The sequence below is a fragment of the Populus trichocarpa genome, chromosome 4, assembly GCF_000002775.5.
Source record: "Populus trichocarpa isolate Nisqually-1 chromosome 4, P.trichocarpa_v4.1, whole genome shotgun sequence".
NCBI lineage: Eukaryota > Viridiplantae > Streptophyta > Magnoliopsida > Malpighiales > Salicaceae > Populus > Populus trichocarpa.
In genome coordinates this window covers 4,735,577-4,762,528 of record NC_037288.2, presented here as the reverse complement: position 1 = coordinate 4,762,528, position 26,952 = coordinate 4,735,577, and the positions used below count along the sequence as shown (strand labels likewise).

The 26,952-nt window shown below is 29.8% G+C and overlaps 1 protein-coding gene across 4 annotated transcripts; it reads left to right on the top strand.

Annotated features, from left to right (window-relative positions):
• The first annotated feature begins 20,630 nt into the window (after window positions 1-20,630).
• LOC7476340 (protein SCAR3) lies at window positions 20,631-26,952 on the top strand. 4 transcript variants are annotated; one of them, XM_024599327.2, is made up of 10 exons: window positions 20,631-20,756; window positions 20,871-21,094; window positions 21,394-21,557; window positions 22,016-22,139; window positions 22,248-22,380; window positions 22,751-22,818; window positions 22,900-25,318; window positions 25,417-25,521; window positions 26,282-26,389; window positions 26,494-26,952. In XM_024599327.2, exons 2-10 carry the CDS (start codon window positions 20,937-20,939, stop codon window positions 26,539-26,541), a joined length of 3,327 nt encoding a protein of 1,108 aa, XP_024455095.1. In that variant the 5' UTR covers window positions 20,631-20,756; window positions 20,871-20,936; the 3' UTR covers window positions 26,542-26,952. The 4 variants fall into 4 exon arrangements, with proteins under 4 accessions (XP_024455095.1, XP_024455096.1, XP_024455094.1 ...); XM_024599328.2 differs by having other exon boundaries at window positions 20,711-21,094; window positions 22,900-23,575; window positions 23,708-25,318; XM_024599326.2 differs by having other exon boundaries at window positions 20,711-21,094.

Here is a 26,952-nt window from a genome sequence, read left to right as displayed (position 1 = left end):
TATTTAACGCTTGCTTATCTTGTTTTTTAACTTTTAGTTGATTTGCTTTAAGGAAAATTAATTAATTAATGAATTGAAACCAGCAAGTAGATTAAAAGCATTAAAGCATCAAACAGTTTTCACTAGAAAGTGGAAAAATAAAGGGGGGGGGGGATCAATTAAACACTATTATGAATAAAATTTGAATAAATTCACTTATATATAATATACATACATAACATATGAATAAAAATTTTATTCTAGCCCCCATTAAATTTTATCATGGACAAATTATCATTATAGTTTTAAAAATCCTTTTATTTTAAAGACTTCTTTTTCATATATGTGAGTCAAATATTAAAAATATGCACAAATAAAAATTTTATTGTTTCTTTTAACTAAAGAGTCTTTTTTAATATTAATAAAGTTTGTCAGAAGTTACAAATTCTTTTCTCTAAAGGAGTCAAAGATAACATAAAAAATAACCAAGAATTTCCTATAAAAAATTAAAAAAAATTACAATTTAATCATTTGTTGAGTTTTGATATAATTTTATTATTTTATATTTTAGTTATATAATATAATTTGATAGATTTTGATTTATTTTTATGATTTTTCATATATTAGTTATTATATTTTATAGGAATATTTTTAAGCATTTTTAGAGTTCTAAAAGTCAAAATGAAGTGTCAATAAGTTACCATATAGGTTAGGGGTGATTTAAGGAGATTGCTCTCTTATTAAGGATGAATAAATAAGCATATTATAGTAGAAAAGTAGGATTAACCTATCATTTAGGAATATAATAGATATGAATTTATTGGAATATATTTACTGTTGTGATAGAAAATAATAAGTATTTTCCTTTTATATAGAGTAGAAGTCATTTTAATTTTGGCATGTAGAATTTGTTAAGGTAAGATAATATATTTGATATTTATCAAATAAGTCCTCTTAATATATTAGCTGATTCAAAAACTTTAAGGGAATTTTTACCAAATTAAATATTTTGAAACAATTTTTTGTGCTTTTGTATATAAATGATTGGTAATTTTAGCACATGCTTTGCATGTGTATCAATGAAAGTGGTATGAAAATATTGAAAAAAATTGAAAAAAAATCAAAGAGTTTAAAATCCAATCAAATTCTATATAGTAATAAAATTTGAATAAAACCATATATATTTTTATGCACACTAAATATAAATGTTGAGGATAAATTACTGGAAATAAATAAAAGTTGAACATATTGTTGTATATCTTCTTTATTCATTATTAGAAAATACTAATAATTAAATTCACTTTTAATGTTTAAAAGAGTGATTTTTTTATTATATTCTTAATAAATTTAAATTGATTGGTTCATATCTAATATTTAAAAAAATATTATATTTTAGCTATATTTAATAAATACTTTTTCCATGTGCTTCGCACATGTATCATTCAACTATATATTTAATATTTTTTTTTATTTTTTCATGGATTGTTTTGATAATTAATAACTAAAATCAAAATTTCATATATATATGAAATTCTGATTTTAGTTATTAATCTCAATTATATTAAATTAGTTTGACAATCCATCCAAATTAGAGTTGACAACCCTTAAGTCAACAATATGAAAGTTATATGAATTTCTTAAAAAATATTTATATATAGTGAGAGCTTATAAAAATATTTTTTAAGAAATTCATATAACTTGAAATATAATTTAATATAATTGAGTTTACGGTGCTTGAAATTATTTAATATTGTATATATCATTTGATTAAGCTAGGTGGAAGCAACATTGAACTAAACTTGCTTATCATATACACTTTGTTTGGAAGCATGATGTTTTGCAAGCATGGAAATGAGTGTTAGAGAATAATATAAATTATATCTTGGGACCTTACCTAATAGTTTAAGTTATTGGATTGAGATGGTTCTTTGATATGGTATCAGAACCTTGATGATCAAGCGGTCACGAGTTTGAATCTCATCATCCCTATTTATTTGATAAAAATTAAACACAAGGTAATGTGAGTCTGTGCAAGTTTCAAGCCCAAAGGGTTTTCACTTGAGGGAATATATTAGAAATAATATAAATTATTTCTTGCAACCTCACCTAAAAGCTTAAGTTATTGGGTTGAGATGTTTTTTTTATAAGAAGATCATATGATTTTCAAGTTAAGAAAGCATTTTTTTTAGGATTATTTTCCAAAGTGATATGATTAGAGTTTCAAGTAATGAAGTTAGTCACATTGGAAAACATATGGAAACATTTTTATGATTTTTTCTAATCTTATTAGAAAAGACCTCAATAGGATCGTTCATGTTAGTCACTTTTATGAGGATTGTATAAATTTAATTGGGAAGGGAAATCTTAAGAAAAAAAATCAAGTTTTGACCTCAAGAGAAAATACTAGAACAGACTGAATAAAACCAAACCTAAGTAAATTAGGCTTTAAGACCCACTAAATTGATTTTAGGTGAGATCTTGTTTGTTTTGGTAAGATTTTGTGTGACAAATACTTCCATATAATTAATAGCTAGTTTATTAAACCTTCTATAAATACTCATCATTCTAGAAATATAAATACTCATCATTCTAGAAAGCGAGAAGAATGAGTATAATCTTTCTTGAAAGCTATATTGGTTGTGTTAAGAAATATAACAATCCAAACTAAATAAAAAAAAATACAAAAAAAAGAGGACAAAGTTAGGATTTCATTAATATTACATGAGCACTTTATTATGAAAAAATTGAGTTAACCTAAATATAAAGAGATTATATATAGGTTAAAATAAAAATATTATTCTAGTACCCTTAATGAGTAAAAAAAATAAAATATATTTCTTAACATCTCTTTTCAAACTCATGATGCGATAGTTACAAGCATCAGAAGTTTGCCAACTAGAAAATAAAAATAAAAAATAGAATGCGACTTGGTAAAGAAATTTACAATCTACAAAGAAAAAGAAACAAAAAGCAAAGTAATGGTGTCATGTTTGAGATGATGCCTAATAAGATGACAATCGATCTCAATGTGCTTAGTTCGTTCATGAAAAATCAAGTTGTGAGCAATCTAAATAGAACTCTAGTTGTCACAATACATAGGAGTAAGATGAGAAATGGAGACTCTCATATCTGCAAATAACCAACGTAACCAAACAATCTTTTTGGTAGTAGATGTCATAGCATGATATTCTGCTTCGGTTGAAAATTGAGAAACAATAGATTGTTTCTTACTCTTCCAACAAATAAAAGAATCGCCTAAAAAGATATAAAAACTAGTAAAAAACTTGCAATCTGTGGGATCACTGTCATAATCAGCATCAGAGTATGCATGCAGCTCCAAGAAAAAGATGGATGGAAGTAAAATACTCTAAAAGACCATACCCTAAAGAAATCACAAAATACAAAGAACAACTACCCAATAAACGATAATTGAAGAAGTAACAAATTGACTAACAACATAAAGAACATGTACTGTATCTAGATGAGTAATAATGAGATATATTAAACTTTCAATAATAGTATGTTATAAAATAGAATCTAACACAGATAAACTATTAGAAAAAAAATACCTTATCTTAACCTCAATGAATATCTATAAGAAAATAAAATCAGTAAACTCAATTTTTATACTCAATTATTGTACAAAAGGTTTTGACGCATTTTGTCTCGTCATTTGTTTCTTTACGGGTGATTCTTTTACCTATATAGTAGGAGTACTGACCCCTAAATAGGACAGCCTCACACTCTCCTTCAGTGCTATCCCTTTCTCCCAAAAGTTAAAATGTCTGTTCCCCTCTCGTCTTGAGCTCTATCTAATCTTTTATGCTTGAGAGTAGGTAGGATATATGGGAGCGAGGTCCTACGAGATAGTTTTTGATATTATGTCTTTGTCGTAGCAAACAATAATTTAAGCTCTGCCCTAACTTTTTCAAATGCTAATGATGTCAAGAAATCATAATACTAACGCTGCCGTCTCTGTTACAACTCTTGCCGGACTTTATTATGGTAGATTGGTTCCATTTTTGCTCGTTTTTGTCTGTCCTGTTTTCTGTTCTTTTATTGGTTTGAGTGCTTCACTTTAATCTTCCTGTGCCCTTTAGCTTTAAAAAAAATAATTGCATTCCCTACCACATCCTAGGCGGGTTAATGGCTATGTTTTTATCATCATCATTGTTATCATAGTCAATATCATTATTAAATTAACATGTTTCGGGTAGATAATGCCCCTCTGCTGATTTAATTCTCGAACTTCTTAAGTAATGTGTTGTGCATTCAACCATGCAAATATTTGGAGAATCATACTAAGACTAAGTAGATAAATTTGAAGGAGAGGCTTAATTTGGTTGAGAGGCTTAATTTGGAAGTTTTTTTTTTCTTTTTGAGGACCCAATTGGGCTATAAATCGAGAGATGAAGAGGGGCAGGACAAACCTGTAACTTTCATGTGAACATATATTTAAACAGGTTCCACTTGGTATAGTTAATGTCCATTGAGAAACACTATTAAGTCGTTTTCTTTTCCCGGTAATGAAGGTCACCTTTCAGGGGTTTTCTTTCTAATTTCTGATTATAAAAGTAAATATTATTCCATTTAATTATAAAAAGCCAGCATAATTTAGAACATGTTTGTTTTTGTGTTTCAAAAGTATTTTTTTAAAAAAATAAAATTTTTTATTTTTTTTGTTTCAAATTAATATTTTTTTGGTGTTTTCATATCATTTTGATGTGCTGATATCAAAAATAATTTTTTAAAAATAAAAAAAATATTATTTTAATATATTTTTAAATGAAAAAAAACTTTAAAAATAATCATCACCACACTCTCAAATACACCCTTAGTGGTTAACTAGATAAATAACCCGCGTTACGTAGTGGGTTGGGCTACAAAATTTCTTAACATATAAAAAGAATGTTAAACATATTCTCATGCTATAATTTCTTCTAACATGTATATTTTCATGTTATAAAAAAATCTTAATCATTAACTTAAAGTTTGATGCATACATTTAAAAAAATATGCAAGGTTTATAAATATGTAAACACTAAAAAAATATTAATACTAACTAAAAATTAAATCATGAAGTTGAAAAACAAGCCCACACAAAAAACCCCAATAGAATTGTTCATGTCAGTTCCTTTTATGAGGATCATATAAATTTAATTGGGAAGGGAAACCTTGAGAAAAAAAATTTGACCTAAAACAAAATACTAGGAGAGACTGAATATAGCCAAACCCAAGTTAGACTTCAAGACCGACTGAATTGATTTTAGGTGAGATCTTTTTTGTTTTGGTAAGATTTTGTGTGACAAATACTTCCATATACCTCCAATAAATACTTATTATTCTAGAAAGCGAGAAGAATGAGTATAATCTTTCTTGAAAGCTATATTGGTTGTGTTAAGAAATATAACAATTCAAATTAAATAAAGAGAAATACAAAAAAAAATAGGGTTTTATTAATATTGCATGAGCATTTTATTATGAAGAAATTGAGTTAATTTAAATACAAAAAGATTATATATAGGTTAAAATAAAAATATTATTATACCCTTAATAAATAAAATAAAATAAAATATATTTCTTAACATCTCTTTTCAAACTCATGATGCGACAGCTACAAGTATCGGAAGAAAATCATCAATCAACATAATATGAAACGATGAATATAAAAGAAAAAAAAAAGCTCAATGGCTAAATTTAAAAAAAAAAAACCATTAAGGATATATTTTTAATTTTGATCCTCTTATTTATAATTCTTTGCAAACAATAAGATTAAATTATTCTCAACAAAATCAAAAACAAACTTAATATCAAAACATCTTTTTAAAACAATAAAATCTAAAAGAAAAGGGTATAAAACAAATCATGAAAGTTAATTTTTAATAAAATAAAAAGGGATAAGATTGAAAAGAAATTAAATGATGGAAACAATTAAGAAAAAACAAAAAGAAACATAGTGATTTCTCTGGAAAGACATAGTGTTTAACCTGTCAGTTTTTTTTATTTAAAAAAAAAAAGAAAAGAAAATTGAATGCATGACAGAAACAAAACAAACGCCAATTGGAAGGTCACACTAGGTACTGTTTTGGGTTTATGTTTTTTTTTTAAAAAAAAAACTGATTCTTATTTATTGTTTTTCTATTATTTAAACTAAATATGACGGAAATCCCTTTCCACGCTAAATTTAAGAATATAAAAACATATTATCAATTAAAAATATAAAAACTATAATTATATTATGTAATATAATTATTTTGATAGTGAAATAGTGGCAAGGTGATGACATCGGCTTTGGCGACATGATAATTATCGTGATGATGATGCTAATACTAATGCTAATTATGGTTATTTTACTGATAAATAATGGTTATTGTAGAGAAAGATAATTATATAATAGAGATGGTCACATGTGATTGTGTGGCCATGACAAGATAATTACAAATCGACTTCAATGTCCTTTCAAGAGTATCAAAAGACAACAAATAAATGTACATATTTTAACTAATTATCTGTAATTTATCATTGTATTTCTTCTAATATAATCATTGTATAATCCAAAAACAATATTTTACACGTATTTGTAAATGAAGAAACTATATTATTTGTTTCTTCTTACTTTCTTCATGAAAAATACTTTATTTCATAACTAAGTTATTATTTGTAATGTATATAGTAGCAAAGCCAAGATTTTTTTAAATAAAAAAGCAAATTACTAACAAATACTTGATATTATATAAACATGTATTTTATAGAGAAATCAATTTGAAACATATATACTAACTCATATCAAACAAAATTAATTTAAAAATACTTTTAAAATGAGAAAACTTACATTATAATTGTTCTCTTTGAATTTTTATTTTTTAAAACTGATACATAATGACTTCATTATCAATCTCGTCGAAGATATATTTCTCAATGTATACAACCAAACTGTTATTCGTCCACTTCATCCTATTTCACAATCTATTATTAACAATATGCATAGCAGAAAAAACTATCTTCATTGTAGCAGTTGCAACTGTTAGAAGTAGTGAAAATTTGATAAGCATATAGATCAATGAAAAATATTGAATTTTTCTTTGTTTTTACCATTTTTTACACAAAAATAGCAATACCTTCGATACAAGAGAACTCATCATCACAGCGTAGATCAATAATATACATATCAAGTTGGTCACCAAGTACCATAACATCCCTTATAGAGAATTTTTTGGGATAAAAATAAGCAAGGCGAATAAGCTTTTTTTGTTGAAAATAGAGAAAGAATCACTTGAGTTTAAACATGTCACACAAAGAAATAACTTTGTACTTGTCTAAGTGAAACGATCATCCAACTCATTAAGGTGCATGTCAATGTCATTGTTAAATAATTTATAACGCAAATGGTGTAGGTTTGTAATCCCTTGTTAAACAATTATATTTTCAAATTAATAACTTTCTTTTATAAATAATAGGTAGCGATAATATACAAAAACTAAAGATTAATCATTTTTTTTCTAGATCCAAGTTATTGAACTATGTTTATAAACTTGACAATTACTTTTTCAGTCCCTAATTAATGAATAATGAAATAACAAGTGATTAAGTCTTAAAATTTCTAACAAAACATATTGAAGCACTCTGCATTGCGTCTAGAAGATAACAAGTTATCCGTACAATTTTTATTTGGCAAACTATTTAGTTTCTTGGCTAAAAAAATATGAGCTCTAAAAATTTGCTTTTGTTAGCTACTCATTATAACTTAGATCCAAAATTCTCAAACTTTTTTGAAAGAAAAAAAAAAAAGTGAAATAACTTTAGTGAAATTTTTTATTTAGAGAATTTGAAAAGACACTGACATTAAAAATTTAAAAATCATAAAAATCCTGAAATTTTTAAAAAAAATAGTATGGAATATATCCGGTCAATATAAATAAAAAAAGAAGATCAACCTACCTGAAAGAAGATGTAAAGAAATTGACAAGAAGAAAATGATAAGAAGGTAGAAAATGTTAAGATATAAACCCCCGCAACATCAAGAAAATTCAAGTGACAAATCCACCAATAGAGTTTGTATGTATTTAGTTATATTTTAATTGTAAATGTTTTATATGTTTTACATTTAATGTAGAAATTATTGATTTGTGATTTTTTATTTAAATTTTCATTTAAGACAATGATAATTTTTAATTTTTTTGAAAGAGAATTTTGAATAAGAAAATACTTTTTTTCTCCTGATTTTAAACTAATGTCTTTATAATGAATATCTTTTTTCATTGACACACAATTAAAAAAAACTAAAACGTTACTTGCATATCTCTATTTCGCTTCTTATAAAAAAAAAATCAATTTTCCACTTTAGTTTGTAATCAAAATTAACAACTCTTGCAATAATATATTAATTAGCTTTTTTCTCTTAGGTTATAAATTAGCTTAAAAATCTATGTCTAAGTTATATATAAGAAAATTGAGGACATTTGGGGGCTAAAATGGTAGGAATAAATTAAGTCAAATATCTAGGGTAGGGTGATGAGGGGTCAAAATCAATTTGTAGCGTTTAGTCATTCGAAGAAAAAGTGAAAGGCGAATTATTTATTAGTGATGCACTGAAAATCACTTTTAGTATACTTGAAAAAAACATATAACCTGCCATGGTAAGCAATTCCTCTTTATTAATTCCCTCAGCGGAAAGACCTGCCAATCCACGTGAATGGCCCCCACACTCCCCTCCAATTGCCTTTCACTACACCTTTCTAGTCATCCTTCGAGTCCCATTTTTTATTCTTCTTTTTCTTTTTCTTCTTTTCTTTATTTTTTTTCCACCTAAGCATCCTCCAATACTTGTATGCTCAAGTAAACAGAGAGTTTATTTTCGTGGTTTGAGGTATTTTTATAAAATTTTTAATTTTTTAACTTTTTAATTTTAAATTATTATTTTTATGTTTTTAGATTGTTTTAATGTATTGATGTCAAAAATATATTTTAAAATAAAAAACATTTTGAAAAGTAAGGTGTAGCTGAAATAGATGGGTGTTTTTAAGATTATTTTTAAGATTATTTAAAAAAATAATTTAGTTTTATTTGATATGTAGATTAATTTTGAAAATATTTAAAATTCATAAAGAAAGAAAGAAAAAAAAGGTAAATGCTTGTGTTTTTCTTCCATGTATTGACATCTTGTCAATGTCAAATAATCATAAATTTATGTTGTTAGATGTGCCATTAAATTATAATTTATTGTAGTCAATATCACATTCTAAAACAAAAACTACTATAATTATAATTTATTGTAGTAATTAAGACTTTATTACTAAAATATATTTTTTTATATAAAAAATATATCTATTAAAAAACTTAATTGGTTAAATTTATACTCATTAACTGACCAATCTAGAACCATGTCCACGGTCCAAGAGGCTAAATGTTTTCATGTGTTGAGCTTGGAATTTGAATTGTAACTTAAGTTATTAGCCCATTTGAAATTCTTAAGATATCCCTTTTAGTAAGCAAATTACATAAACCATTTGAACCAATATTCATGTGGAAGAAATAAATTACTTTAGTTTATTTTAATATGTATTTATTGATGACGTATTATACCTAGGGAAGAAATAAAGTACTTTAGTGCTCTAAAAGTACTTCATACTATAAATGAAGTCATGTATTCTAATTAATATATCATACTTATCAAAAGGGACAGCTACGAACCCGAACGGAACTAGTTTTATTTTTTAAAAGAATATAAAGATATTAGGTAAGAAAAATAAAACTTAATAAAGAAATGAAATTATGTAATTTTTTGTGTGTTTTTTATTCATTGTTTTTTTATTTTTTTTGTCAGAGTCCTTAATTTTTTTGGTAATTCAGTAATTGAACTTTATTACATTTTATTGTTGTGCTTGTAAGTTGTGTTGGCATGGGTTTTAGTGTTGTGATTTGATTCGATGTACATGCTCTCGCATATGTACTATGAACAAATATTATTTTTGCACTACATTACAAATTGTTATTAAAAAGTATAATTAAAGGGTTCAGGTTAAAAAAAATAATAATGAACATGTACTAAAATTGATAAAAAGACAAAAAGATGGGTTACGCTTTTTTGTTGGTACTGTTCATAAGGTCTTTGTTGTTTGCAAAGTTTATATTTCAAAAGTAAAACATTTTTTTCTCTCTATCTCAATCTCTAAATATTTAGAAAGGAGAGAGAAAATCAACGAAAAAAAAAGAGAAAAAAAATCTCAAATAGCCATACGGCGTCCATCATAAACTCTAATTTTGGCATTGACTAGTTCCTCTCTAAAAGAGGAGCTTAATAGAGATGGTTTGGGTTTTAATAATTTCAAAAAAAAAATATTAAGGTATGAAATATTTATTTTGATTTTATTTTATTTTATTTTAAGTTTTTAGATCATATCCACATTTAGGATATGTTCTATAGTTAGAAATGAGGTTTGAGAGGATTAATTCAATTTTTTCTACCTTTTTTGAGAGAGAGAAGGTTGAAATTTAAATTTTGATAACCTTAATTTTTTAACAACCAATTATGCTAAAAACTTTTTATAATGGGTGATATATTTCATCTGTCTACGTAGATAATTTTCCATCACTTTTTAAATAAAATACTTAAATCTAAGTGTCAAGACCCAAACATACGGGTCTCGACTTGAAGGCCCACAAACATCTAGCCTTTTAAACCCAAGCTTATGGGCTTGATTGACTCTTTTTTTTTTAATTATATAAATAAAATTTTATTTAGATAAATAATGGTATTTATATTTTAAAAACTATTTAATTATACCATGCTTTTTAAATGAGATTAAAGCCTTTTATGGTAATATTTATAATTGCTTGCAATAATTATATATAAAACTATTATGACAAAGTTCTAAAATATATTGCACATGAATATTGAATAAGAACAATATATATATATATATATATATATATATATATATATATATATATATATATATTATTGATTTTTTATTTCATTTTATTTTCTTGAATTAATTATTATTTTATTTTTTTATATATTCACATAAAATAATCAAAATATTTTTTTTTGTTTCTTTATAGAAGATTGCTTTATATGTCATGACATTTTTTATTTGAAAAAACATGTTATTGGTCAAAATGTAAGAGAAATAAATAGCGCCATGCCTTTATTTTGAAAGGCCAGGCACATTAGCGTGGCTTTAGAGAAGCCTACGTGCATTGTTTGTTTGGTTGTTTTGCCATAGAAATTATATTTTATCTTTGTTTAAAAGAAAAATTGTTTTAAAATAATTTTTTGGTGTTTTTTAATCAATTTAATATATTGATATTAAAAATAAAAATAAAAAAAATATTATTTTCATGTATTTCCAATAAAAAATCACTTTAAAAAACAACCGCTATTACAATATCAAACAATACCCAAATCTAGTTAGGCATAGACTTCATTCACTTTGTCATTCCTTCAAACTTAAACATTATCTTTTCATTTCTTAATCAAGAAATTTCATGATATATACTAGAAAACATATTTATAATAATATTAACATCTTCTTTTCCCCTAGAAATTAACTTGGAGTTTTGCTACCAACGCAGTGAAGGCAGGCACGATAAGTTACACGAGGAATAACATTTGTTTGTAATAATTGAAGCGTGATTCGAACACCGAAGCTGGACTATATTGTACTGAATCCAGCATTCATAGACATATCGAACATAATCGATATGTGGACCAGAGCCTTAAGATGTTAGTGACTTAGGGCACAAGGTGAAAAGGAGGTTTGCCTTGCCTTCAATATTCTTCAGCTTTACCGCAAGGAATAATTCTAGAAATGGTACCTCCTGAAAGCCTCTTCGGTTGTTTTTCTTCCTTTTTAGAAAGCTAATTGTTTCACCAAGCGTCACGGACAGTGTTGTCGAAGAAAAAAGTTCAAACAATAATATTTATAGTTTATCTAAATTCTAGAATAATTCAATGAGACTTATTTATTATTATTATTTAGATTCAAAATATTAAAAAAAAGACAGTAAGAATAATGATTTTTATATATACATAAGTCTAAATCTAAATGATTTGTTAATAAACTTGTTTGAGTTCGTGGTCCAAATAGAAATTAGTTAAAATTAATTTTTTAAAAAATATTTTTGGATTGTTTTGATGTGTTAATGTCAAAAATAAATTTTAAAAAATAAAAAGTAAATTATTTTAATATATTTTTAAATAAAAAATATTTTAAAAAACAATAAATACAATACTCCGTTTAATATATCTAGGAGATGGTCTTACCATTATGGTTAAGATAAAAACACAAGGGAAGGGAGAAATTAGAGGGAAGGAGGGAAGCGGTTTGGACGTTATATAGAGGCATCTTTTACGTTAAGCTTTCAGGCCTCTTCTTAATGCTTCGTTAACATTGATTGCCATTGGGTTGGAAGCTCTCTAGGCCCAATGAGCTTAAAAATTTAAAGTGCTGAATTTTGATTCATAATAAGATTAAGGGTTCACGGTTTTGAGGTTTTTTTTTTTTTTTTTGTAATTTAGTACTTGCAAATTCTTTATATCCACATCTTGATTTTTTTTTTCAAAACTTTAATTAATTTCTTATTATTTTCAAGTAAATGAAATTTTTTTTTGTTATAAATTAGTTGTTAAATAGTATCTATGTCTACAGATTATGTTTTTATTTCTTTTATTTAGCATAATTAGATATTATACTTTACCAGTTTACTTACTATTTCATTACTAATTAATTCTGATATTTACTCAAGTTATAGAGAAAATATCAAATATGAAGGATAACATGCAAATCTATCATATATTAATCGCCATGTCCACATCTATAAAATTCACAAAGTTCAAAGTACAGTCAGATTGTTCGGTACATCCTTTTCGATCCTTTATCTTAATTCCATCACAATAATTCGACAAACTTTATATTTTCGAGTGAAATTAAGAAATCTACTTGGACATCTTGATATAGGCAGCGTGAGAAGGATTGGAGAGAGGTACCAAGCAAGGAGCCAGCAAGCACTTGGAAGACTCCCCTTGGTAGAAAAATCCCAAGCACACAATAACTCCTGCAATCAACCAACTTCACGGGGTCCTCTCCTTCATTATACCCCTTCAAGAAAAGTTCTACACCCGCAACTTTGAAGTAATCCACTGGCTCCGCCTTTTCACGGTGGCAGCGCTGCTGGTGCACAACTTTGGAGTAAGTTGCTCTTGTTATTACTAGTGTTGATTTGTTTATTTGAGTCATTTCTCTTCTAATTTTTATTTATAGTATTTTTATTTAGGTCAGGTTTTGTCTTCTCATTTTTTACTTTTATGGATACCATAATGTCAAATTCAAAACGTTCATCAAACCAAAAGTTAAAAGGTTGAAACCTAGACAGCACATCAATTCATTAATTTCTGTGTGCATTAATGGTTTAAAGCACATCAATTCATTATTTTGTGGATTTAATTTGATAAAAAGCAGTGCACATTTTCAATGGTCAATAAGAATGCTTGCAGTACTGATTTTGTTTTGTGTACTGTAGAGCTTTAAATCCAATTTTAATGTGATGGACGTGGCACCAAACTTTTTGGGCAGCAGTCAAGCACATAAAACAAAGAAGCAAGCTGTCCTAGAAAATATAATTGTTCGGACGATCCCTCAGAGCCAAGGCAGTGTCCCAGCAAAATCGTACCTCGATAGCATTATCTTCAAGAAAGTGGGGTAAACTCACCGTCCACATATTTAATACAGATGCCACTGGAAGTGGAAAATTCAAATTTGTTAATATAGGCAGTGTGAGAGTTTTGTATAATTGTTGGTGATATGGACCCAATTATACTATAACTTTAGATCGTATCGAACGGGAATGAGTAGTAGTGCTGCTTGTCTCTTTTAATTTGATCCCTAAACCTTTTAAACTTTGCAATTGAACCCCTAATCAGCCCTATTCTTTTGGATGCTTTGAAATTTCACCTTTAGCCCTTTTCAATTAGACACTTGAATTTCATCAGTTTTTACAAAGTGGTCCTTGGTCTCGGATTTCTTTAATGTAGTCCTCAATTGACCTTAAAATTTTAAATTTCTTTCAATTAAGCCCCTGATTGCACTAATTAGGCTATCCAAAGTTTTAATTAGGTTTATGATCTTCCAATTATTGCAAATTGACTCGAATTAGGCATTCAAACTTATTTTTCTTCAATTAAGTCATTGATTGACTCAACAAGACCCATTAAAAGTTTAATTAAGTCCTTGAACTTAATTAATTATTCTATTTTGGCCAAATTAACTTTCAAACTTAATAATTACTTCAATTAAGTCCTTAATTAAGTCAATTAAACCCTTTAAAAGTTTAATTAAGCTCTTAAACTTAATTAATTCTTCAAATTTTGGTTAAGTTGGATTTCAACCTTAAACTTTGTTTCAAACAAGTCCTTAATTAAATCAATTAATCCTATTAGAAGTTTAATTAAGCCCTTGAACTTAATTAATTCTTCTAATTTGGATCAAATTGACTTTCAAACTTAATTTTGTTTCAATTAAGACCTTCAGCCTATCTCATCAATAATATTCTAATATAACTATCCTTCTGGTATTTTGACTTGTTATGGCTAAAAAACAAACATATTTGTGTCTTAAAAATATTTTTGAATTTTAAATTTATGAATTTTTTTACTTTTGAATGAAAAGGGAAAATATATATTTTTTATAAAAGAATTTTATGGAATCCAAAATTAGGTTATGACAATCAACACCACTATCTCCCTAACTAGTGACGAGAGAATAATACCTTCTCTCAGCAGATCTTTCTTTTCATCTATCTTTTTTTTTTTTTTTTTTGATCTTCCATCTCATCTATCTTTTTTATCATTTTTATTTAAAAAAAGGTATTGATTTTAAAAAAAAAAGGTCATTTCAGGTATAGAAAAATAAAAAAGTGAAGGAAGAAATATGGTGGAGGAGGGAACACGTCCACAAAGTAAAAGAGATGAAAGAAAGTGTTTCCTATTCATTCAATTAGTGCTATTCAAAGTAATCTCTAACTGGTGCGACAATTGAATGAATAGTAAAAAAATAAGTTTTTTTTTTTTTTTTTACAATGAACAACAAACATGTCACACAAAGCATGAGAGGAAATTAAACAAAATATTTTGCAAGGTCGAACAAAGTATTTCATGAAAAACACAACTTAAATCTAAGTACTCATAATACACAATGTTTTCATTTATAGTATCTTTGTAAATGGTTAAGTCTATACACAATAAATAGATAGATATATAATACGAAATTTCCCTTATCGTTTTATATATGATTTAAAAAATACATAGATTTATTCTAGTAGATTTACTATTTCTTGACTTAGCTCATTAAATCTCTATATGATCTTTTTAGTTTTAAATCTTGTAATAAGTCTATATATATATATTTTTGATGATTTTTTGACAGAAAAAGATAAGGAAAAATGTAATCGGTATTGAAAATCAGAAAAATGTAATAAGTCTATATATATATATTGAAAAATTCCTTCAAATTTAAAGGTAATTTGCACATGTTAGTTACTTCCTCTAATAAACAAGACAAAATAAACTTTGGTATGCCCTAAAGTATAGTTTTAATTAGTTCAGAAATCGATGTGTCCTAAGTGGAGAAAAAAATTATACACACACGATGGCGCATAACAATAGAGTCGTATGTATGTTAAGGACTAAATTGTCATTTTCTTCGAAGATAATTAGGTTTTTTTTTTGTTTTCAACAAAAAAAATAATAATTAATTGGGTGCCCGGTCCATATATATTACCAACAATTATATAGAAATCACACACGAACGCGAAATATCATTATATCATGTGGATATTTATTGTGGATGGTAAAGTTGCATGACCTCTAACTGTTAAGAATGTGAATTCTCCAATCCTAGTGGCCTCTTTGTTAATTACTTGTCAAGGTACGATTTTGTGGGACACTGCCTTAGGTATTTAGGGCCAGTTGGAAGGACTGCAATCCTTTATATGGTATAGTTATTTTTCTTAGGACAGCTTGCTTCTTTGTTTTAAGTGTTTGCTGGCAGGCTTTTGCCCTGAAGTTTCGTGCCAGGTCCATCACAATAATGAACCTGCATTTAAATTGGATTTTAAGCCTTGCAGTACACAAAACCAGCACTGCAGGCATTATTGTTGACCATTGAAGACATGAACTGTGCTTTCCATCAAATTGAATCCCTGATTGGAGAAGATGAAGCCATAATTGCACACAGAAATTAATGACTCCATGTGATGTTCCAGTCTAGGTTTGGACCTTTTTCTTCTATTTTTTACTAAAATATTAATTTTGACTTTATGGTCATGTGGGTTTTAACAAATTATTTATGCTCAAGATTGAACTTCTCGGATCCAAAAGGTTTGAACGAGTCATAAGTTTCTAAAAGAAAAAAGGATGTAATTTTTTTATTTGATTGTTGGATTAAATTAAAGTTTCATCAGTGCATTTTACATTTTTTTTTATATATGATTGGTTGGCTAGCACTAGCTAAGTTCAGGATTATATCCACCTTAAATTTGGAAGTTGTTGCTTTAGAATTTTCTTTACTGTCCTAGTTATTTTCATGTTTCTTTCATAGGTTTGAGAGTTTTATTTGATTTAAGTTTTATTAATTAGGTTGGTATAACTATTATTAAAATAACTTGTATGTTATTTTTCATAACAAATAAACGTTGTTGGCATTCAATATTTTCTCAATATTTCACCTATAATTTTTAGAGCTTAAAAACACTGCTATCTTTCTTTCTTATTTTAGAGCTTAAGAAACTCTGCTATCCTTCTTTTCAATATATATCCTAAAAATTAAAACTCAATGCATCAACTTATAATATATACTATAACTCTGTTTGGTTTTGTGTTTTAAAAGTATTATTTAAAGAAATGATTTTTTGTTTTTTACTTTAAATTATTTTTATTTGTGTGTTTTTCAATCGTTTTGATATGCTGATGTCAAAAATAATTTTTAAAAAATAAAAAAAATATATTATTTTGATGTATTTCTGAACAAATTTTTTTAAAAAACAATTATTACTATATTTTCAAACACCCTTTATATCTAGGTGTCCTTGCGGTGAGTTTTAGAGGCAACTGTATATACGGAATATCATATTGTATCAAGAGCACTATGCATAAGTTTATGGTGAATCCATATACTAAATTAATCTAATATCCTTGAACTAAGCAAAGGCGCTTAAAAAATGAAAAACAGATCTAGAACGCTGGATGGGATACCCTTTGATGTAAAGACTGTAATCTAATCAAACAAATTGCAAGCGTCAACTAATAAAATAGTCTCCTCTGATTCAATTGTTGCTAACTTTTTTTACATTTGAAGATTTGAAGTTGTGTGTGAATTGAAGCTCGATGGTAGCATGATACCCTGTACCTGGATCTCGTCATGCATGTGGCTGGTTTGCCACACGTAATATTTTACTGTGGAAGTGCCTAGACTAGACAGGCTAAATTAATAAAGGAAAATAGATGTCTAAAGACACTAGCTATCATGGCAGCATGCATGTTTTCTGGTCCAATAATGTGCTTGTTCTGCTATGTATTATTTAACTAACCTAAATTTTACTAGTTACAGATTTTTGGTTGGGTCCATAAGTTTGGAAACGAGAGCATCTACTTGGGTTAGGTTTTTTTTTTTTAATTTGTTTTTAGAGTAGCAAATTCAAATATAGTTTTACGAGCGTAATCTGGTAAGTTCAGTGATTTTTTTCCTGCAGTCAGGAGAGGGTCAGGAGGGGATCTCTCTAAATTTCCCCCCCTCCACTAAGCCTTTGTTTAATATTTTTTAGGGAGGCAAATTTTATTTTTTACTAATTTTAACTTTAAAATTTAAGATTGTATATAATATTGATGGTTTTTTTTTTTAAGGGGGTCAGGCCCTGCCAGTCTTCTTTTCTCCGCACCTGGTTATGCAATTGATGGTATTCATTCATTAAAAAAACATTTAATTCTCAACCAAATTATGTAGTGGTTATGGTGGAGTCAAGATTTTTAAAATAAAAAACAAATTATTAATAAATACTTGATATTATATATTATATAAACATGTGTTATATAAAAAAATCAATTTGAAATATATATAATAACTCATGTCTGGAAAAATTAATTTAAAAATATATTAAAATAAAAAAATTATATTATAATTCATATTTTAAAACTATTTCATAATAATTTTATTCTTAATCTTATTAAAAAAGACCATCAAACTTTCATTCAACTCGGAAAAATTAATCTCAATCGTCGATGCATGCATGAGGAGAGTAGGAACCAGGCAGATGGCATGTCTCGTAGCTGACAAGGTAAGAACTAGGTATCTCACTTACAATCATGCTCCAAGCTTCCATCTATACTTTAGATTTTGAGTTGGCCTGATTCGCTATATTTCCATCCCCAGAGCTGTACAAGACAAGGAAACAGACAAAAATCCAAACCTTAGCTGGATATCCTCGGAGCAAACAATTAATTACTTGCAGATACAAGTCCATGGAGTTTCTTTAAATAATAAAGGTGCAAATAATAGTATAAATGCCTAGTTGTTAATTGCATGCTTACACTATATATTTGTTTTTGGGTGGAGTGGAAGCTAACTAAGATTCTAATCTTCACCAAACCTTAGCATATCATGAGTCAACTCTCTAGACCGACAGAAATCGCTCAGCGTATTGCTTTTATTGGACGTGAATCCTTGCAAATAATGTTCATTATTCAGATCTTTGCTAGTATGGTACGGTGCGTTTTATTTGATTGTCTCTGCTAATAAAGTGTTGTTAATGTGGAATTAGAATATTTGCAGTCAAAGCAAGATAAATGGGACACCTTTAAAGATCAAGTTTTGTTGTTCTGGGCTTCACAGGAGAAGGAAGAGGAAGGAGAAAAATGGTCGTTCTTATTTAACAATTATTTTAGTTATTTGCACTTAATAATGACTCTCGAGAAAACAAATATGGACACGTGCCATGTAAACTAAGTTTAAGAGGCTGTCGATATTTTTAGAATGCTAGAGTCTTTATATATTGATTATTTTATATCTCGAAAGCACACAACAATAAAATTTAAAAATAATAAATAATTATGAAAATCAATATATCTAACAATACAGTGCGGAACTCAACAAAACAATAATAAACAAGCTCATAGAAAGAAAGAGAAAATTAATTGGAATTTAAAATATCTCACACGGAAATGGTAAAATAAATAAATAAATAAAGGAAAGTAGCTAGCAACTAAAGAAAAATATAAAAAAGTATTGAAGATATTGCCATATGATCTTCTCACATATTCTCATATCTTTTTCCTTCTTGTACACGCGTCTTATTCTCCTTAATTATTCTCCCCTTTCCTACCTTCTCCGAGCTAGTATAACGAGCTCTTATGCCTTGTAATTAATATCTTCCATCACTTCATATTTCATTATTCTCCGAGGAGGGAGAACGTCAGATTATAAAAACTATATATAAAAAAGATAAATAAAGCTAAAAACTAATGATAATTCGTATATCTATAAAAAATAAAATATAAAATTTGAATAAGAAAATAAAATATAATTAAAAGCTACTTATCCATCATGGAAAAGAATTAAAACCAATGTTAAGATTCAACTCCTTATTAGGGAATTCTTGTTTAGTTTAATTTACGAAGTCAAAAGTGAACAAGGAAATATAAATTAAATAGTTGAATAAGAAAATCATACAAAATGGGTACCTAATAGAAGCTTCCAGAAAGTTCAACGCAAAGTCTTCAAAATCAAACCAATAGCGAAAATCCTCAATCGTATCCAATATTTGTTGAAAAAATCCGTGTATATGTAGAAAAAGACAATTTCTTTTATTAAAATATTAACATATGTAAATTGTTTGGAATGTTTATTTTAGATAAGCGCAGGGTCATTTTAAAATGATTAAAATATTAACAATTTCTTTTACGAAGACAATTTTTGTTTTTAGATATTTTTTAAATATTAAAAAAATAAAAAAATATTTTAATAAATTCTCAAATAAAAAATAATTTAGAAAACAAAATGCATTACAATAACAAATACCAATAATTTTAATTATAGGGTTGAGGATTAGTAATGGTTACCTTTCCCCTTCTTATGGCGTATTGATTACCAAATGGAAGCACATATTAAGAAAGATCTCTTTCTCTTCATAAATTCCATTTGCCCCTTTCCACACTCCACGTTGGTAAATCTCTCTTTCTCAAAATTTGTTTTAAATGGAATCTGAAAATGATGGGAAAACTGAAAATTATGTAATATATACACAAATTCTAACGATGTAAATTACAGTTTTAACCCATTATAGAGACAATTTAACCAAAAACAAAAAGAAAAATCCAAAGAATTCATGGAAATCACGCTGTCCAGCGTCCCCACTCTTTATTTTCTTGGCAACTCGGAATCATAAAAAATATTCCGCTCTCTCACTCACAGTTACCAAGTACATCCAAGTGAATAAACACAACAGCAAGGCTAATTAAGTCTTTTGCATTCACAGTCTCACTGTACGAATAATAATAATAATAATAATAATAAATTCCGTTTTGTGTTTTTGGTTTGGTTTTGGGTAAGAAAAGGAAAGAGAGAGAATGGCTTCCAGAGTTGGCAATGTAAATAAATGTATTGGCTTAACTCCTTTTTTTTTTTTTTAAATCTTTTAAAAACAAAATAGTAAAAATAAAAATTAAAGAAATACAAAAAGGAAAAAAAAAGAGAAAAAAGGCAGGGGGTGTCGTCTGTTCATCTCTGGCAGTTAAGCTGCTCCAATCTCCTTCACCTACTCTCGTGTTTCTTCAGTTATTATTTCATTCATTCGTTCATTGAATTTTGAATGCATTACTGATGCTAATGCTGCTGCTGTTTCAGTCCTAGATAGAGAAGAATCTCTTAAGAGAGATAAAGAGAGAAGAGAAGAACCAAAAACCAAAAAGAATGCCTCTGGTTCGGTTTGAAGTGAGAAATGAGTACGGGTTAGGACAGGGTGAGCTTTATAGGGAAGCAAACAGTGAAGGAGATTCAAAAGCTGTGCTCGATGGTGTTGCTGTTGCTGGCTTGGTTGGGATCTTGCGTCAATTAGGCGATCTTGCCGAGTCTGTTCTTCTTCTTCTCTTATTTCTTCTCTTCAGTTTCTATTTCTTTCATTTTTAATTAAAGAGGTGACTGTACTATTAATTCAACTCAAATAGGAGAAATTAGAGCGATTTCTTAACTGTATGTATGATTCGCCTCTCCTTGGGAGGTTTTCTATTTTTAAAGATTTTTCAAATTTCTTAATTTCTGGAGATATTTTGTTTGTTAACAATACGGAACATGCGCCTTTACTTTGATTTTGACTACAAAATCTCAAGTGGCTAATCTAACTAAATAGCATATCTGAACTGCTTTGTAGATTTGCAGCAGAGGTTTTCCATGGCTTACAAGAGCGAGTGATGAGTACAGCTTCTAGAAGTCATAAATTGATGGTTCGCGTGCAAAACATTGAAGCTGCGCTACCTCCTCTTGAAAAGGTGGTGCTTGCCCAAACAAGCCACATACATTTTGCTTACACACCTGGTATGGCTCGTTACCTGATATAAAAGCCATTCTCTCTTTTTTTTTAGCCTCTCCTGAGAATTTCTGATTTGATTTAAATCCACCTTGTATGCTCTGGCTCTCTTGGCTTAAGCCTGTTTGGTTATCATATCTTTTATGCTATTCATGGCTACCTCAGCATAGCTGTTACAACCTCGACGCTTTGGATCATCAATTGTCTAGTGCACTTCCATGGTGTACCTATATGCTTAGTATTCAATTCATGTCTGTATCTATTATCACTAATTTTGAGATATTTGAGCATATAAAGAACTTGTAGAGGTTTGACAACTTCCATTACCCTCTGTTCACTTGTCTTGTCTCAAGTTGTTATTAGAAGCTTACTCTGCCCCATATGCCATAATCAAGTCTCTATTTCTGTTATTTTTTGCATGAATCTCTAGTTATTCAAATGCTGATGAAAAGCAGCTATCTTGCAGGTTCTGAGTGGCATCCTTGTATTCAAAACGAACAAAATCATTTCATCTACAATGACCTGCCGCGATTCATTATGGACTCCTATGAAGAATGTCGCGATCCTCCACGTTTGCATTTGCTTGACAAGTATGGCCATCCCCATCTCCTTAGCCTCCCGAGTGAATTGATTGGTGTTTTTGAATAATGAAGTTCAATTTGATCCTAGATACTAACTCGTTTTGGGTTGCCATTCAGATTTGATACTGGGGGGCCAGGGTCCTGTTTAAAGAGATATTCAGATCCGGCCTACTTTAGGAGAGTATCTGGGAATGTCACGGGACCGGATGCTGAGAAACTCCCAAAAGATAAGAGAGCTCGGAAAAGCAAGGTGATATTTTTTCCTATAACAAATTTCAGCCATTGTGAAAAGTGTCTTTCTATTGATTAGGTCTGATCTTGCGATATTAGTGTTGAATTTATTTAATGAACTAATTTTCTCCATAATTACAATTAACGGGGAAACTATTTTTTCAACAACTTATTGTTGCATGTTCCTCCAAACTTTTTTTTTGTGGATGACAAGCGTTCTTGCTCATTATACTGACTTCTCAGGTTTTCACTGAGATATTAATTTATTTCGTTATCCTCGCTCAGCATATGCTTAATAAAATAGTTGCTCTGAGTTTTGCTTCCTTTTCTTTTTCTTCTTTTTTTTTTCTCTTTCAAATTTCACTGATTGTAAATGTCAAAATAAACAGAAAAAACATTCATCACCAAGGAATGGAGACGTGGCCCATTATGCATCAATGTCAAATCATAGTGGCAGGTATTGTATCTTTATGAAGGAAGCTAGTGCTGTCATGTTTAATTGGATGAAATTAATGTGTACATGGTATTTGCTCTGTAGAATGCAGTTTACCACTCCAAATGGTAATGGGCAGACCTCTCCTTCTCATACAGCTTCTACAATTGACACGACATTAAAATCTGATGCGGGTGATCATTCAAATTCTTTTGATTCAAGAACCGGGTCAGGGTATATTGAATGTGTGTTCCATCTAAATTCCTCTGTGCAAGCTGAAGAAGAGGAACCTAAGGAATTGTCTTCAAGGTTCATGCAGCAGAATGATGTCCCTGATTCAGTTTTTCCTGATCGACAACCTGGGATGGCAGATAACAATTTTCATCATACTTCATCACCAGAGCAGATTGCTGCCCCTATTTCATCTTGTGTTACTTGGGATGAAAAGGAAGAAATAGTGGAGCCTAGTGGTCAACATTACGATGAAGATGAAATTTCAGAGGTGCTCGCAGCAGAGCCTGACCTAGATACACATGATAGATCAACTGTCAATCTTAAAAATCCTAATCCTCTGGATATTGTACTTGATGGTGCAAATACACCAAAATCAAGCTCTAGCAGGAGCCAGCTTGATGAGGTTGAAAGCGAGCCAGATGATTTCATGGATGCACTGAACACCATAGAGTCAGAATCTGAAAATGACATCGATTGCCAAACAAAATGTGAAGTGGAGCAGTTTTCCTCCAGTGTTAACAATGAAGTTGAGGAGACAATACTCGAGGTAACATCACATATTTCAGACCATCATCCATCTGAATATGAATCTCGTACCTTATCTGTAATTTCCTCAAATGAAAAATCTCCCTGTGAGTTACCCAGCTCAGTTTCCTTGAAGAGTTTTGCCTATGAACAGGAATCTCATGTATCTGGAAATTCTTCTAAGCTGGACAGTTCACCAGGCATCGAATGTTCTAGAAGTGCTAATGTCCTAGATAATTCAAAAGTAGAATCTGTTAGTGATCCTCCTTCATCTTCTGTCTCTGCGACTTCAATTTCAAATGCAGAAGGGCCATTGAGTGATAAAATCATAAGTAGTTCCAACAAGTCTCAAGAATCTCAAAATGATTTTTCTAGTGTTCAGTCTACTACATTCTGGACAAATGGTGGCCTGTTAGGACTTGAGCCTTCAAAGCCTCCAGATTTTGCTGTATCAAATGCTAAAAGTCCAGATTCTGTGACCAGAAGTAAAGATGAGACAGGGCTGCCTACAAATCACACTTCCATGCCAATCAATGATGGAGGAAAACCTGGCAGATTGATCAAGGATGCAGGAAGCATCGAAAGCGCTCCAACTTCCAAAGGCTCCACATCATGGCATGATGATCAAGATTCCAAAGTTGAAAAACCTGGTGATTTTCATCAAGGCAATAGAATTAGTCATGGCTATGAGGATGGACCAAATATTACCAGTGCAGTAACACCCGGAAATGAGTTGCAGCATGATTCATACTCCAAAGTTCCACCTATTGAATCCAGTCAGGAAAATGATGAAAACTCATATCGAAGGCTTGGATTTGGTCATAGGTTACTTGTCAATGGTTTTAGTAGAAAGGTGTCACTGGTCCATGATGGTGAACGTGAACCGGCTAGGTTGCTGAGAAGTGGTGCATTAGAGCAGCAGAGCTGGCACAATGAAGTTACATATCAAGCAACTCCAGAGAAAGCATACAACAAGCAACTGGGACATAAATATTCTATCGATTCAATCACGTCTTCACCACCATTGGAACATATGAAAATATCTTTCCACCCTATTGATGGCTTTGAGGATTCTAAACTGAAACTGAAGTTTCCTGATGGGAACCATGGTAATGAAAGCATTAGAGACATGTTTCCATCATTTCAATTGATTCCGGAGACTGCCATTCCACTGTGCAATGTGGGTTCTGACTCTGATGATGATACATTCTGTAGATCCTCTCCTTATATGTCTGATGATCATCTTAGCCATCACTCTGAATCAGATTCTGAGCGGTGGGATTCTGATGATTCTCCTGAAAGCAAGGACCATGAGCTATATGATGCTTTGCGCAGAATATCTCCAGTTGAATCTTTTTCAAGCTCTCTGCAGCCTGGAGAAGCTGGCAATAATCAAAGTACATATACCGAGAATGGCACAGATCCATCTCTCTCTGCATCTTCATTGGATCTTCCATGTTTTGATGCCATGAACTCTGTAGTGTATGGAGAAAAAAAGGATAATTTGCATGAAAGGAATCAACAAGAGTTGGAGTATCTTAAAGATTCCACCCCATTGCCACCACCTCTTCCCCCAGTTCAATGGCGAGTTTCCAAGCCCAACTCTGATATATCAGAAGGCAAACTACATGCTCTATCCGAAGGTCATGAACATGGATTTGATATAAAACCTTTGGAATCTACTGTACCCCAGCAACCTAAGCCATCCCCAGCTGATGATCACAAAATGAATGAGGATACCATTGCATTTAAACCAAAAAGCAAGGTACAATGCATTTATACAAATGGTATATTATTTATTGGCTTCAATCTATTTCATTTAATACAATGAGGATCATTGACTAAATCTTTGTGTGTCTGCAGGAACAGGATCAGCAGAAGTTGAATTGTCACAAAGAAGCTAATCAATATGCAAATGGCAAGGATATAGATGAAAAGGATGATTTCTTGCATCAAATCAGAACCAAAGTGAGTGAGAGCCATTTTTTTCTTCCCTGTAGCTGCTCTCCATGATTGAAGTACTATGAAGTGATTGGTTTGCATGTGAGACTAATTTGAAATCAGAAGGCAAAAGAACTAGAAAGAGACTAGTTATTGATAATTAAAGCTATTTTATAAAACAGCATGGATGGCTGCATGCATTTTTCGAGTATTGAGTCTCAACTTGACAAGTCTTGGTGCATGTGTGTTTTGGGAGATGAAACTCGGCACCTATGAGCTAGGACATGATAACACTATATCTACGTCACACCCATTGCCAACTGCTGATCCATAATTTCTTTGATAAATCTCGATACCATCCTCAAAAAATTGCAAATAAAGTCTGCAAATGCAAAGCTGTGATCAAACAAAGTTTTCTCACTGCCAACATTCAAAAGAAGCAGAGTATTCTAGCTCATGATTCATGTGTAACAATTCTTCATGATCATCTCAAATCCATCCGTTTCAATGGAGCATGTAACTTTCTAACCACCTTCATTTTCAAATTTCATGCTCTCCTTAAATGCTTAGTACCAAGTTTGATAAATATCTTTTAATATCATCACTGTTAACCAGAAAAGGAGAGAACTTTTAAGATGAGCAAGAGATTGAGAGTTGTGATGGAAAGAAAGGTGAAGGCTGTACTGAATTCCACCTAATTATAGACTTACTAGTTGCCGTGTGATGAGAAAATCTTTTGAGTTCCACACTTTAGTTTTGCCCTTAATTCTTTGATGTGCTATTGCAGTCATTCACTCTGAGACGCACCGGAAAAGCAAAGCCATCTTTATCCTCAGGTCCCACTGCGAATAACAAAGTCAGTGCTATTTTGGAGAAAGCAAATGCAATCCGCCAGGTATTCAGTTTTTCTCACACTTTCTTTCCATCCTCCTCCTGGTTTAAATTTGTTTCCCTTGCTATGGTTAACATAGACAAATTAACACTGGGAAAACATGTCAGGCTGTTGCGAGTGATGATGGGGAAGATGATACTTGGAGTGACACTTGATTGATTTAGAAGGTGGTGCAACTTCATCAAAAGCATATCCTCTTGTTTCCAAGCTACTAAATTTAATGGATTGATCATTTTGGAATGTTTATGATAATTGGACTCTTCTTGATCATCTTGTGAGCTGTGCAACAATTCTCTTGTATTTCTGAGCTGGTTAAGTTGGGGCCATGTCATAAAATGTATATGTGAATAATCCCAATTTCATTGTGTAATTAATTTGTAGCGTTTCTCTTGGTAGCATCTTATTGCGAATATTTGCTTTGATTTTGGAGTTAGGATTTATTCTGTAAGCAATGGAATAGGCTAAGTAGGTCTCATGTGATGTAATTTTCTTCTTCCATGAGGTAATTATTATTCATGCATGATGCCACAATAAGAGAGCACCGAAAAGCTAGTTTCCCTGTGTTC

Coding starts and splice junctions, on each gene's coding strand:
- LOC7476340 (XM_024599327.2), top strand. CDS start 20,937: ATGCCTCTGGTTCGGTTTGAAGTGAGAAATGAGTACGGGTTAGGACAG. Junction 25,319..25,416: donor CATTTAAACCAAAAAGCAAG/GTACAATGCATT, acceptor GTGTGTCTGCAG/GAACAGGATCAGCAGAAGTT. Junction 25,522..26,281: donor TGCATCAAATCAGAACCAAA/GTGAGTGAGAGC, acceptor GTGCTATTGCAG/TCATTCACTCTGAGACGCAC.